Source organism: Phocoena phocoena, chromosome 10, assembly GCF_963924675.1.
Source record: "Phocoena phocoena chromosome 10, mPhoPho1.1, whole genome shotgun sequence".
NCBI classification, from domain to species: Eukaryota; Metazoa; Chordata; class Mammalia; order Artiodactyla; family Phocoenidae; genus Phocoena; species Phocoena phocoena.
Window position 1 is genome coordinate 41,716,455 of NC_089228.1, and position 15,478 is coordinate 41,731,932.

The following is a 15,478-nucleotide window of genomic DNA, read 5'->3' on the forward strand; positions in this document are numbered from 1 at the left end:
GGACACTGGTGCTAGCAAGTGCCCTTTTGGAGTCCTCCTTCTGGCCTATTAGTGCAGGGGCTTACCAGCCCACCGGCAGGCCGGCACCAGTGCCGGGACACCCCAGGACAAACAACAGAAAAGAACAATGAAACTAAGACCTGTTTTTCTGAAAAGATAAATAGAAATTGATAAACCTTTAGCCAGACTCATTAAGAAAAAAGGAGGTAGGGCCTAACTAAAATCAGAAATGAAAGAGGACAAATTACAGCCAACACCACAGAAATACAAAGGATCATAAGAGATTATTACAAATAATTGTACACCAATAAAATGGACAACCGAAAAGAAATGGATAAATTTCTAGAAACGTACAATCTCCCAAGACTGAATCGGGGAGAAACAGAAAATATAAACAGATTTATTACCAGTAACGAAACTGAATCAGTAATCAAAAAACTACCAACGAAGTCCAGGATCAGATGGCTTCTCAGGTGAATCTACCAAACATTGACAGAAGAGTTAACACCTATCCTTCTCAAACTATTCCAAATAATTGAGGAGGAAGGAATGCTTCCAAACTCATTCCATGAGGCTAGCATTACCCTGATACCAAAACCAGATAAAGACAATTATAGGTCAACATTACTGATGAACACAAATGCAAAAATCCTCAGCAAAACATTAGCAAACCAAATTCAACAGTACATTTAAAAGATCACACACCATGATCAAGTGGTACTGATCCCAAGAACGGAAGGACAGTTTAATATCCACCAATCAATATGATACACCACATTAACAAACTTAAGAATAAAAACCATATGATCATCTCAATAGATGCAGAAAAAGCTTTTTACAAAATCCAATATCCATTTATGATAAAACCTCTCAACAAAGTGGGTATACAAGGAACATACCTTAACATTATTAATAAAGACCAGGGAATTCCCTGGCGGTCAAGTGGTTAGGACTCCGTGCTCTCCCTGCTGAGGGCCCAGGTTCAATCCCTGGTCAGAGAACTAAAGTCCCACAAACCACGTGACGGGGCCAAAAAAAAAAAAAGACCATATATGACAAACCTACAGCCAACATCAAGCTCAACAGTGAAAAGCTGAAAGCATTTCCTCTAAGATCAGGAATAAAACAAGGATGCCCATTCTCACTACTTTTACTCAACATATTATTAGATGTCCTAGCTACAGCAATTAGACAAGAAAAAGAAATCAAAGGAACCCAAATTGAAAAGAAGTAAAATTGTCACTGTTTGCAGATGACATGATACTATACAAAACCCCAAAGTAAAGATGCCACCAAAAAACTAGTAGAATAGGACTTCCCTGCTGGTGCAGTGGTTAGGAATCTGCCTGCCAATGCCAGGGACACATGTTCAAGCCCTGGTCCGGGAAGATCCCACGTGCTGTGGAGCAACTAAGCCCACACGCCACAACTACTGAGCCTGCGCTCTAGAGCCTGCGAGCCACAACTACTGAGCCCACGTGCCACAACTATTGAAGCTCGCATGTCTAAAGCCCACGTTCCGCACAAGAGAAGCCACTGCAATGAGAAGCCTGCGCACCACAACGGAGAGTAGCCCACACTTGCCGCAACTAGAGAAAGTCCACATGCAGCAATGAAGACCCAATGCAGCCAAAAATAAAATAAAATTTAAAAATAAAATGGCAGGATATAAAATTAATAATATACAGAAGTCTGTTGCATTTCTATGCAGTAACAATGAACTAACAGGAAGAGAAACTGAGAAGACAATCCCATTTACAACTGCATGAAAAAGAATAAAATACCTAGGAATAAATCTAACCAAGGCGGTAAAAGACCCATCACTAGAAAACTGTAAGACACTGACAAGAAAACCATAATTCAAAAGGATATGCGCACCCAATGTTCACTGCAGCACTATTTACAATAGCCAGGACATGGAAACAACCTAAACGTCCAACGGTAGATGAATGGATAAAGATGTGGTACATATATACAATGGAATATTAGTCAGCCATAAAAAGGAATGAAATTGGGTCATTTGTACAGATGTGGATGGACCTAGAGTCTGTCATAGAGAGTGAAGTAAGCCACAAAGAGAAAAACAAGTATCGTATATTAACGCATATATGTGGAATCCAGAAAAATGGTACAGATAAACCTATTTGTAGGGCAGGATTAGAGATGTAAACATAGAGAACAGACATGTGGACACGGGCAGCAGGGGGGAGAGGAAGGTGGGACGAGCTGGGAGATTAGGTATGACATAAATACACTACCATGTGTAAAACAGCTAGCTAGTGGGAACCTGCTGTATAGAACAGGGAGCTCAGCTCAGTGCTCTGTGATGACCTAGATGGGTGGGATAGGGGCGGGTGGTGGGAGTGAGGTCCAAGAGGGAGGGGATATAGGTATAGCTGACTCACTTCATTGTACAGCAGAAACTAATACAACATTGTAAAGCAATTTTACTCCAATAAAAAAAATTTTTTAAGAGGAAAAAAATGATACAAACAGACCCATAGACAGAGAACAAACTGGTGGTTGCCAGTGGGGAGGGAGGGGTAGGAAGGATGAATGAAATAGGTAAGGGAGATTAAGAGATACTAACTTCTATTTATAAAATAAGTAAGTCATGGGGATATAATATACAACATACAGAATACAGTCAATAATGTTTTAGTAACTTTGTATGGTGACAGATGGTAACTTGACTTCTCATGGTGATCATTTTAAAATGCATAAAAATACTGAATTACCATGTTGTACACCTGAAACTAATATAATATTGTAAGTCAATTATACTTCAATAAGCAATAAAGGAAGATCCAGTAAAAGCAGTATATCTATTTATTTTCTGATAATCATTTTAGCTGGCTTTCCCAATGAATACCAAGATTGACATTTGTTTTTATCCTTGTTTTAAAAAATAATTTTTAATGTTTGTTACTGTTTAATGTTTAGCAAATGATTAACATGTTAATTCATGTTACGAATCTACATACAAAATTTTTAATTTGGCCTCAACATTTTTGTAAAAACACGAAAGGTATAAATAAGCAAAGCATATACAGCAAGGAATGCTAAAATTAGTTACATAGCCTGAAAACAAACTATAGCAATAAAGAAGAAACTGTTCAAGTAAATATTACTAGGCTATTAAATGAAAACAACCATTTTTATTGCCTTAAATTATCATGTCTCATAGAGAATTTATTAATATATTGATAGACAGATATACAGTAAGAAAGAAATTTTAAGCTTAAAGTATAAAAACCATACTCTACAGCTTTACTTAGTCAATAAGACAATAGTGCTAGGACTGATTTTTTTTTTTTAATGTTTATCATAGGTAAGATACATATTTTAGAATAATTAGCTTTCTTTTAAAAACAACCTTTTTGTAATCCTGGGAATAAAAATACAGCTTAAAACTTTTAAAAAGCAAATACTATAAAGTACATTTAGAAAACAAGTACTCAACATATGTAAATCTCTAAACATAATGTTGACTTAAAAAAAAGTAATTTTCAAAAACTAGAACAGGGTTAATGCCATTCATGTAAGTTTTAAAATATACTGCAAGCAAAAACAGATATTATTTGAATATGAATACAGGCAATCTTCACTTTGCATGATAGGGTGGGACTATAAAAATGACCATGTTATCTTAATCTTAACAATCTTAAACTATCTTAATAATCAATAGGAAAGTTAGGATCATTTCGTGACTTAAAAATTTTTTAATCAACACATTAAAAACTCTCCTATTGTAAGTTATAAATGTATAGGGAAATGAAAAAATAGTAAAACGTTGTTTAGTATACTGTAATTTGAAACACTGATAATTAAAAATATTTTACTTCTGGTCAAAATTTATCAAGAGTAGCCTGAACAGTGCTTGCATTCTTCTCATCATGTAACTTATGATACCATCTTTTCTACACCCTGATGAACTGTCGTACATCTAAGCCTGAACTAGCTTCTAACACTTAATCCTTCGTACTATTAACATCATGAAACACTTCTGTGAGTTCCTTTAACGTGAAGTTTGTTACCGGCATTACTTGCTGTGGGACACGTTCAACCTTTTCATCACAACCACTTGACCATTAATGTCGATAACATCACCTTCACTGAGACCTCTGGCTGCGTATCCAGAATCTCTTATTCCCACCATCAGCTATTTCTTCTATACTCTATTCATGTTCAGTTTGAATTTCACTTCTAGAGTCGTCATTTTTTGTTTCATTGCACTTTCATCTTTGGTGAGCTAATTCTTTAGTCAATATATCATGGTAACTGAAATTTAAACTGTGTTGTTGGAAACTGGTGTTAACTAAACTGTGGTAACTGAAATCCATGCATATAGGAACTGTGCAAAAAGAGGACTGTTTGAACGTGTACACATGCACACACACTTATAGTCCCATGTGGCAAAACTGAAGAAAGCTTTCTCCCTAGGGAAAGAGGGAATGAAACGGGATGAGTGGAACTTCAAAGATAATTTTTTTTTTTTAGTAATATATAGGAGCATCCCTTTTATTTTTATCTCTTTTAACATCTTTATTGGAGTATAACTGCTTTACAATGGTGGAAAGATATTTAATATTTTATTTCTTCACAAAAAGGATATGAAGTTAAATCTACGTGTTGACTACATGTGCATTTTCAGTCTGTCCTTTTCTCTCGTATGAAATTTCATATCTAAGAATTGAGTCAGTTAAAAAAAAAACCCAAGTGCAATAAAATATATGAACAGTTTTTAAAAAAAATACACTTTAGGGCTAGGTATGTAGAGTGACCATGCTCTATGCATTGTTTAAATAATTAGGTTTAAAAGAAATCCATCAAACATTCGTTGTGTTCCACCTCCCTTCCCCATCCACCCCACGGGACTTCTTTGGATTTTGCAATTAGTAAGTGCTTCCAGTTCTTACCTGAATATCAGTTAAGTGCAACATTGTCTTCTTATAAGAAAGGACATCAAAATCTATTGCTTTCCAGATTACATGATTGAAAAATTCACCTATTTTTTTCTTTTTGGTAATGACAATTAGATAATTACCTGCAAAAAAGCAGAGCCAAGTACACATAAATAGAAATAAGGCAACTGTAAAGCCAGAAATAGCAGTCCTTATTCTTTAAAGGCAAGAGTTACGGGAATTCCCTGGCAGTCCAGTGGTTAGGACTCCGCGCTTTCACTGCCGAGGGTGCAAGTTTGATCTCGGGTCAGGGAACTAAGGTCCTGCAAGCCTTGAGGCACAGCCAAAATAAATAAAGGCGAGAGCTGTGCTAAATAGATAAAGGACCCATACCTTTTGAAAAGCAATCTTATAATTTATGAATAGAAAGACCAGCATATTATTTAGACAAATTTTTACTGAAAGATCAAATTTTTTCTCAGAAAGATAAAAGTAAAAGCTTCTGGTAACCAGAGCAGTGATCCTAGCAGATGGAAAGTACAGACAGAGAACGCTTCTCTCTCACTCTCCTGTCATCTCCAAAGCATACGGGCCTCTGCTAATGCATTTCCCGACGTGTAGCTTAAAGCATCATAGGTCATAGTATCTGGCCACTGCAGATATCTACACCTCCCACGTCCTTCATGTCATTCTAAATGGTAGAGAAATGTGCTGGGGCAGTATAACTAACTGGTTACTGCAACATTCCAAAGATGGGTGGTCAGGAATCAAGAAGCGATCCCAGCACCATGCATTAATACACCAACCCTGATCCTGGCCACCTCCTCCTCCCACAAATAAACCAGGGTAAGCCTTTACCACTAGATTAATTCTTCACATCTGTTCAAGGCTCTAACCACAAGTGCCCTCCCTGAAAGTTTTCCTATGTACATCTCTCTCCTAGAACTTGTTACATTGTTCTGCAGTAATTTACTATTTAAATGCCTCTCTCACTCAACTGTAAGCTACAGGACAAAAGGGACTTGCATCTTTTATAAATAACATCCAGCACAGTGCGTGATACGATAGGAACTTTTCAAAAGTTCAATGAAATAAAATTTAGATTAAAAACCATCACTTTCCTAATAACACAGAGCCATGGAGTTGAAGGTTGAGAATACTCTGGTCCAGGACTTCCCTGGTGGCACAGTGGTGAAGAATCCACCTGCCAATGCAGAGGATACGGGTTCGAGCCCTGATCTGGGAAGATCCCACATGCCATGGAGCAACTAAGCCCGTGTGCCATATCTACTGAACCTGTGCTCTGGAGCCCACGAGCCCCAACTACTGAAGCCCGTGTGCCTAGAACCTGTGCTCTGCAACAAGAGAAGCCACCGCAATGAGAAGCCTGTGCACCACAATGAAGAGTAGCCCCCGCTCGTCGCAACTAGAGAAAGCACGCGCATAGCGACCAAGACCCAACGCAGCCAAAAATAAATAAATTAATTAATTAATTAAAAAAAAAAGAACCTCAGGCTTACAAATTTAACCACTTGCTATTTGCGGTATAAATGAATGACAAACACCTACAGATTTATTGCCTAAAGCAAGATATAAAGTGTGCCTTCATCTTATACTCTAATAGCATCAATTTAATTACCTTCTTGTCCATCTTAGCTCATTTTTCTTACCTGCCACCAGATGAATTGTGCCCAGTATACCAAATATTGGTCTTGTGACAGCTGAAGGAGGAATATCTTTCTTGACTTTAAAGAAGAAAGTAAAGAAAAATCACTTAGAAAAAGCTCACCAACTGAAAGAGAAATGTAGTTTCATTTCAATGGTTACTTCAATATGCACGCTTTGTTCTAAGAAAACAATATTCCTTCATTAGCGTTAGACCTCCACTTTGGCAGAATATAAAACAATGATGTCCATGTTACATATAAAGGTCTCTGCCTGTCTAGAATATGGTGCCAAAAGTAACATGCTTCAGCAACCTCACTACGTAAATTAAGGGTTATTTCCAATGCCAATTTTCAACCAAATTTATTCAACCTCTTGTCAGAAACCAAATCTTTACCCCTTTAAGAGAATTAGAAAGTAAATGGAAGTTGAAACAAGATTTTAATCTCAACATGCAACAAATGGAATGCAAAAAAAGGACTCGCCTAATTCCCTAATAAGAATGCGAGACATGGAGGCCAAGATTCAAGAGGGGAGGAGGAAGGAAAAGCCTCCTGTTCACGTCTAAAAGAAACTGATACAGGTATCCAGGGAGGCAATATCATTAGCTGCGATTTTATCAATAATGCCATTATTAATAAAGACTACCTTACATTACAAGGTTCATTTCACAGTTGTTAAACTTTAAGCCAACATGTTTCACAAAACATATTTTGTACAACTCTAGTTTAGGGAATAATGCCCAAAAAGGGGGGGGGGGGTAGGGTCTCCCAGTCAAAGAAACTTATTTTGCTACATCCATACTAACTCTACTCCTTCTCCCAGAGTCACAATGCACAGTAGGAAATTAAAGGCTCTGAGAAAGCCTACAGTAAACGAAAGCTGTTCCACTGTTTAATTCAAAGTTTTCCAAACCTATGTGGCTATAAAATTTTTCTTTCAGTCACAGTTTAATTATCAGCCTGGGACCCATTTTGAAACACTGCTGTAAACTCCAGTCCTGTTTCTTAAAGGCAGTCCTGTTTTTCTAAATAAACTAATTCTGAATAAGGTCTAAAATTCACTTGTTTCTCTCAATAATTCAATTTACTTAGCAATGCTATGCCATAATTAATTACCATGAAAAATGGAAATACCAGTGCAGTTTAAAGCTCAGAGAAGATTCTGAATATACTGAGATCATTGATAAACATAAATGTACTACTGATACAGCTGTAAGTTACATTAACTGGAGCATAATAGCAATAACACTATGATAATTCCTAAGACTATGTTGGTTTTTCAGGGAAGAAAAAAAATTCCTCTTTCGGTGGCAATGGTTTGTATTCCCAATGGTAAAAGGAAACTGCCAGAGAAACTGTGATGGACAGCCCCTCATCATCACTAGCTTCAGGTCCAAGTATCTCTTCATGTGTCTACCAATGACTGTTTGCTTATCATTTTTACATCCAAACTATTCAAAACCTTTAGCTTTGTCCACTCAAATGGGTCTGCATTCCCTACTTACAAATAAAATGTCACTGAAAGGACAAAAAATAATTGAAAATACATCCATACTAAAGTTTTTATAAGACACTAGGTGGTAGGGAATTCTCTGGTGGTCCAGCTTCCACTGCCGGAGGCACGGGATGGATCCCTGGTCGGGGAACTAAGATCCTCGTGGCAAGGCCCACCACCCCCAGCCCGCCTCCCCTCCAAAAAAGACACTGGGTTGAATCAATATGTTATAAAGAAGTAGTGGGACTAAATTTCAGAAGTACACTAAGGGTGGTTAAAATCAGTCAGCTATTCTGAGAGAGCAGTCACCAAGCAACAGTCACAGGAAATGCCAAATTATCAAACTAAAACAGCTCTTACTTTATTTGGTCAAAGGAAAAGCTTACCAGAAAAAGCAGACAACCAAGGAAATGGAGATTTATAGTCCTACCTTTCTTACACTTTAGTATCCTATGCAAAATATTTTCATGTTTCACTTAATCCGTTCAAAGGATATTTACCATTTACTGAATGCCTACTCTATGGTTACTCAAATACTGCCCTTCAGAAAAAAATTAATACAGAACACTATCTAGAGGTAAATTTTTAAACATATGAAATTCTAAATGTGATATTACATGATACATTAATTCGTTACCAAAATTACTTCACATTAATCTAGTCAGAAATCAGTGTTCCACACAATTGAAAAACAAGTTGCTTTTCACACCCCAGAGAAGCAAAGCTAAATTATAACTGGATTGATAGATAAGACAGATAGATAAAGCTTAGGAAAATCATTCTGCCTAAAACACAAGTTTTACCCAGTGATGTATATATTATTTTTCATTTATTAAATTATCCTCATAGTCATGAATATTTTCAAAACCAAATCAGCTGTTAACATTCCACACACTTAATGCTAAAACAACTTTCTCACACTCAAATAATTCAAATCTTACAGCTAGAAAGGAACCTAACATACCAACAAAACCAATCCTGTTACGGTATTGATAAGGGAACAAATAAAGAAAGTTTTTAAATCCTTATGAATAGTAAAATGCTACCTAAATTTTTCAAGATCATTTCTCCTTTTCATGAAAAGGAAAAAGTATAAAATTAATGCATAAAAATCAAATGAGGTAGCAAGAATTAAAATTTTCTAAGAAGACACTCAGATATCCACACACTCACATGGATCTCATTAATTTAACTATTGCAACTTAAGTGTAAACTCTTTCTAGACACTTCTAAATCTGGCCATGAAATACCTGAGAGTGTAACTTCTGTGGACACACGGTCGATGATAAGTACATCATCTGCTCCATCATCACAAGCTTCCACATAAAATTTTTCAGGTGTGATATGCCTAAGAAGAAATTTAAAACCATAAATAACGAAGTGAAATGAAGACTTCCAAAAAAACCTGTTATAACAATTGAACAGTGTTTAAATTTGACATCATTGGGCTTCCCTGGTGGCGCATTGGTTGAGAGTCCGCCCGCCGATGCAGGGGACACGGATTTGTGCCCCGGTCCAGGAGGATCCCACATGCCGCGGCGCGGCTGGGCCCGTGAGCCATGGTTGCTGAGCCTGCGCGTCCAGAGCCTGTGCTCCGCAACGGGAGAGGTCACAACAGTGAGAGGCCCGCGTACCGCCAAAAAAAAAAAAATGACATTTTCCCAGCTTCTGAATAGATAAAGCTATTATGCTGTCCTTATGTGTTCACTGCAACTCTTTTCACCTAATTTAATGCTGATACGGTTTTAATTCGCTGTAAAACTACCACTCTGACTTACGTAAGAAAATCATACTAAAATCTAATTTATACTCAACATGGTGCAGAAGGCAATGTAGCACAGTAGTCAGGAGCACATTCTATGGAACCAGACTGTGCTGTGTGAACTTGGGCATGTTACTCCTCCCCTGTGTTCCTCAGTTCCCTTATCCATAAAATAAGGATAATACCAGACTCATTAAATTGCATTGTTGTGAGGATAAAATGAGATACTCTTTGATAAGCATTTAGAACACTTGACACATAGTAACCAAGATTTAAGTATTAGCTAAAAACACTAAGAAACACATTTCCAGGAAATTGTTTAAAATAAACTACTTTAACATTTTTGTATTTTGTTTGAATGCCACTGATGTGTTCTTGAAAAAAAACCCCGCATCCTGCAAACTAAAAAATAAAGGGGGTACAATTAGCAGAGTACTCAGAATTTATGCAACTTTGTAACCTGAGTCCAACAAAAATTAACAGTTGGCTCCTCAGGAGGTACAACGGATAACTCCAGGCAAGCAATTCAGCATGGCTGGGGACTGCCTCAGGAAATAACAATCAACAAAAACTAAATAAAGTTAAAATAAAGATTTGCAGGCACTAAAACAATGGAGACTGAGGCTGTTGTTAAGGTGGGCACAGGAGTAAATACAGGTATCTGCCGGGGATTGGTTCCAGATACCAAAATCTGTGGATGCTCAAGTCCCTCATATTAAATGGTGCAGTACAGTCAGCCCTCTGCAACCGTGGATTCAACCAAGTTGGAACGTGCAGGTACGGAACCCGCAGGTATGGAGGGCCTCCAGGAGCTGACCAGAGTTGGGGCGAGAACTAGCTTGTTTGTTTTTCCAGGGACTAATCTCTGCTGTTCTTAAACCACACTTGAAAGAACATCTGTCTGTGCAGCAGCCAATCTGAGGGCTTTTTCCTTTCCTTTTAAATTCTACTCCCTCTGTTCTACTCTTCTTGCCAATGAAAAATCTTATATAATAAACCCACACACCATCACTGACATCATTTCTTTTTTTTTTTTTTTTTCCCCGATATGCGGGCCTCTCACTGCTGTGGCCTCTCCCGTTGCGGAGCACACGCTCCGGATGCGCAGGCTCAGCGGCCAAGGCTCACGGGCCCAGCCGCTCCGCGGCATGTGGGATCTTCCCGGACCGGGGCACGAACCTGTATCCCCTGCATCGGCAGGCGGACTCTCAACCACTGCGCCACCAGGGAAGCCCCATCATTTCTTACTTACTGACCATGTATAATCTATTTGGTGTTACAGAAACAAGTCCTGTAGCAGAACAAACTATACTGACCATTTTTGACTTATAAGTTTTTGAGGAATAATCAACCCTTAATTATCCAAATATAACTTACATCCTTTTATGGTTCATCTATAACTAACTTCTTAATATTTCCTCCATGGGGTGGGAATGGGGTATGCCAAGGAAATGAAAGTCAATTTTAATACAAAATAAGAAATGCAACAAAGGAAACAAATCTGCTTCAAATACGGCAGTCTTCAATTCAAACTAAATATATGTTCCTTTTTATTCCTGAATAGTAGTCCACTGTATGGATATATCACAATTTGTTTATCCATTCACTTGCTGATGGACATCTGTGCCATTTCCAGTTTAGGATATTATGAATAAAGCTTCTATGAACATTCTAGTACAAGTCTTAAGGCAGACATATGCATCCTTTCTCTTGGATGACTACTTAGAAGTGGAATGGCTGGGTCATATTGTAGTTGTATGTTTAACTTGCACAAAGAAGGGAAAACGGGAGTGATTACAGACAAGGAAACTTTTAAGGGTAATGACTGTATTCATTTGATACTGGTGATGGTTTCACAGGTGTAAAATATATCAAAATGTATCAAAGTGCACGCTTTAAATATGTGCAGTTTATTATATGTCAACTATGCTTCAATAAACCTATAAAAAGAAGCAGAGTGAGAGGTCCTGAAACAAACTAACGGAAGTATAAAAAAACTTCCAGACAATCTAGTCATAGGATAGTTCACCTCTAGTCTCGAATCATTAAAAAAAAAAAAAAAAATCCAACACATCAGTCCGTATCTGAAGATGTTTTGTGCAAGGGTAAGTTGCACTCCAGGAGTAAGTCAATAAATTTTTTGAAAAGCTACCATGTGCTAAGCATTACACAAGTACTAGGGCCAAGGAGGTAGGTGATAAATAAAAAACAAGTACCAAATAGAAACAAGAATTTTAAACAAAACGTAGACCTGAAAAACAAGACTTCTTTATAAAAGCCTTTGGAAAAAATTCTTTCTCTAAATCAGAGGGCATTTTATAAGCCTCACTCTTTAGAATCCCTCCACACCCTAACAACCCCCAATCTTTTAAATGCTGTTTAAATGCCTGTGCATCAGATGTCCCACTGCATTTCCAGGTCTTAAACAGGCTCAGGATCTGAAAGTCACGTGAAATGCTTTCCTACAATGGGAAATGCTTTCCTACAATGAAGATTTCAATCATGAGAAGGATGTGACAAGTTGTTGGTAGTTCCTGAGATGTTGAGGTCACGTGCAGGGACAGGAGAGTGGCCTCAGGCTGACAGCCAGCAAGAAAACAGGGACCTTAGTCCAACAACCACAAGAAAATGGATTTGGTCAACACCCTGAATGAGCTGGATTCTTCCTCAGAGCCTTCACTATGAAACGTGATTTTAGCCCAGTGAGATTCATATTGGACTTCTGAACGACAGTAACTAAGAGATAATACATTTGTATTGTTTAAAGTTTCTAAGCTTATGGTAATTTGGTACAGCAGCAATAGAAAACTACTACAGTGATCAAATCCCTCCTGGAATGAAATAATCTCCACATTAACCCCTGGCCAAAACACAAAAACACTTTATCTTCCTGGAACAAAACAAAGAGATGTTTTCTTCAATTGAGTTTGATACCTGGTGTGTGAGTTTCTAAGTGATAAAACATTTTAAAAACCATTTTTAATGGAGTGTCTTTAATTTATATTTTATTAAACCAAGGTTTTTTCCTTATGTCTTAACCTAAGTATAAGTAACAATGTTTTCCTGACTGACTAGGATCTTGAACACATCAATTTCTGGGCCATCCTACCAAAAGATGATGCCTTCAAATTCCAGTAACACAGTATGGTGAAAAAATTACAGGTTTTAAGCTCTTACAAACCTGGTTTGAATTCCAACTCCATGCTTACTTGTCATGAGTCCCTGAACAAACACTGAACTTCCCAGCTCAGCTTTCTCTCTATTAAAAAGTGGTAAGTGATCGGTGAGGGTAAATGAGAGAATATGTGTGACATGCCTGGCACTAAGAAGAGACTCCACGAAATGGCGGCATTATTTTTTTTACTAAATGACCTCAGACCACTGAGCTTTAGTTTTCTCTTCTGCTGTCTCAGTCTCTTGACAAAGCCATCACCACTGCTCCTACTCAGCCGCTTTAGTTTTACATTTGAGACAAAGGCTGATGAATGCTACACAGTTCTGACCACGAGTGAAGTCCCTGGGTTTTATTATATCCATCTTCTTCATATTGCTCAGGGCCCTAAGCTCTTCTAAATTCACAGCTGTATTTGGGGAGGGGGAAGCTACCACAGTTTACTTCACACAAATAGTGTTACTTCTTTAATAACTAATGTTATTCTTAATATAAGAGATGATTATCAACATACAATCTCAGAAATCAAATTCCTCCACTTTTTCAATACAGTGGACAAAAACACAAAGCTTGCATCTAAATGAACAGCCAGTAGAGAAATGCATACTGTGTTCCCTCAATAGCTCCACCCTCTTATACTTTGACTTCTTTTATCTATATACAGTAGGTCCTCCTTATCCATGGGTTCCACAAGGGTGGATTCAACCAACAGTGGATTGAAAATACTCAAGAAAAAAAAATTCCAGAAAGTTCCAAAAAAGCAAAACTAGAATTTGCTGAACACCAGCATAACATTTACATTGTATTTACAACTATTTACATAGTATTTACATTGTATTTGCAACTATTTACATAACATTTACATTGTATTAGGTATTATAATATAGAGATGATTTCAAATATACAGGAGGATGTACATAGGTTATATGTAAACACTACGCCACTTATATACGGAACTTGAGCATCCTTGAATTTTGGTAACTGACGGGGCCCTAAAACCAATGTATTTAAGCTTCTCACCTGCAAAACTTCTACCATAAAAATAAATTATTTGAATGAAGTCAATGAATTTAAAAAAATCATACTTGTTTCCATATACAAGTTTTGGTGTGTTACCTAACAGATACCTTTTAGTCAGTGAAATTTATTATAAAATCAAATATTTATAAGAGCAGAAAAATCTCCTATTAAAATTTTAATATGTATAATTATGTAAAAAAATATATAAATACATAAATAAATATATTTCAAAATATACATGGAACAAAAAGTATCCCTAATATAAGCAATTAAAAAAATTTTCCCAACTTGACATTTAAATTTAAAACTGATCTGGAAGGGTGTGGAACACTGAAAAAATACATACATCTTGGGGACTTCCCTGGCTGCGCAGTGGTTAAGCATACACCTGCCAATGCAGGGGACACGGGTTCGAGCCCTGGTCTGGGAAGATCCCACATGCCGCGGAGCAACTAAGCCCATGAGCCATAACGACTGAGCCCGCACACCTAGAGCTCGTGCTCCACGACAAGAAGCCACCGCAATGAGAAGCCAACGCACCACAACGAAGAGTAGCCCCTGCCCGCCACAACTAGAGAAAGCCCACACACTGCAATGAAGACCCAATGCAGCTGCAAATCAACTTATTTTTTTTAATATATATATACATCTTGAATTAAGACTTTAAATCATATACAAAAAATATACAGCCACAGAAATAGTTACATTCCTAATAATCGCAGTCAAAGTTAATAACCTCACTATGTGTTCAAAATCCTTAAAATTACAAAGTTAGAAATGAAAATTTCTTTTATATGAAGGTGAAATATACTATATATAACACTTCCAGTCTGGCTAGGTACATGTGAAATGAGAAGATCAACAAATTAGCTTTGTAATCGAAGTAGAATGAAATGAATTTCCAAGAGTGAAAACCCTCCAGAGAAAAAGCCTTGATATTCTTTCAGAAGATGGAATCTGGGTAGTACCAAGAGGTGGGTGCAGGCTGTAGGGCAGATACTAGTCATTCAAATGCAGGTGTGGAAGAAGAAAAGTGCTTAGAAATGGGCTAATTAAGTTACTACAGAATCTAACTGCCTATGGGGTGAGAGCCAACAAAGTAAGCAGACTCCAGCTGTAGAGTGCTGAAAAGCCTCAAGAACTAAGGACTTGGGTTGGGGATGAGGTGGGGCAGTGAGATTAACTGCAGGGTTGGGGGTAAGAGTAAGGTGGTTCAAAGTCTGTGTAAGGAACAATCAGATCCCTACCCAAACCTAGAGTCCAGGTACCTCCCTAACCATATGATTTAATGCTTACAGCAGTTCAACAAGAGAAGACCTGAACTCCAGAAACCAGGCACAGCTGAGGACCACAGTGAGTCAAGTAAAGTCTGGAGACACAGAGAAGGTCTGCTTACAGATTGGGAAAATCATCCACCCTCTTCCTCTGCCAGGTTCCCAGAAGGCTAAAAGCCAAGCA

General features: G+C 37.6%; 1 protein-coding gene across 2 annotated transcripts in view; it reads right to left on the reverse strand.

Annotated features, from left to right (window-relative positions):
• Positions 1-9,407, reverse strand: part of SACM1L (SAC1 like phosphatidylinositide phosphatase) — a 38,486-nt gene extending 29,079 nt beyond the window's left edge. The window contains exons 1-3 of one of the 2 annotated variants that reach the window (XM_065885177.1): positions 9,317-9,407; positions 6,575-6,649; positions 4,920-5,047 (exon numbers count right to left, since the gene is read on the reverse strand). In XM_065885177.1, coding sequence (XP_065741249.1) covers positions 4,920-4,943 — 24 coding nt within the window. In that variant the 5' untranslated portion in view covers positions 4,944-5,047; positions 6,575-6,649; positions 9,317-9,407. The remainder of the gene's footprint in view (positions 1-4,919; positions 5,048-6,574; positions 6,650-9,316) is intronic. The other variant, XM_065885176.1, reaches the window with a different exon arrangement.
• Positions 9,408-15,478: the final 6,071 nt, after the last annotated feature.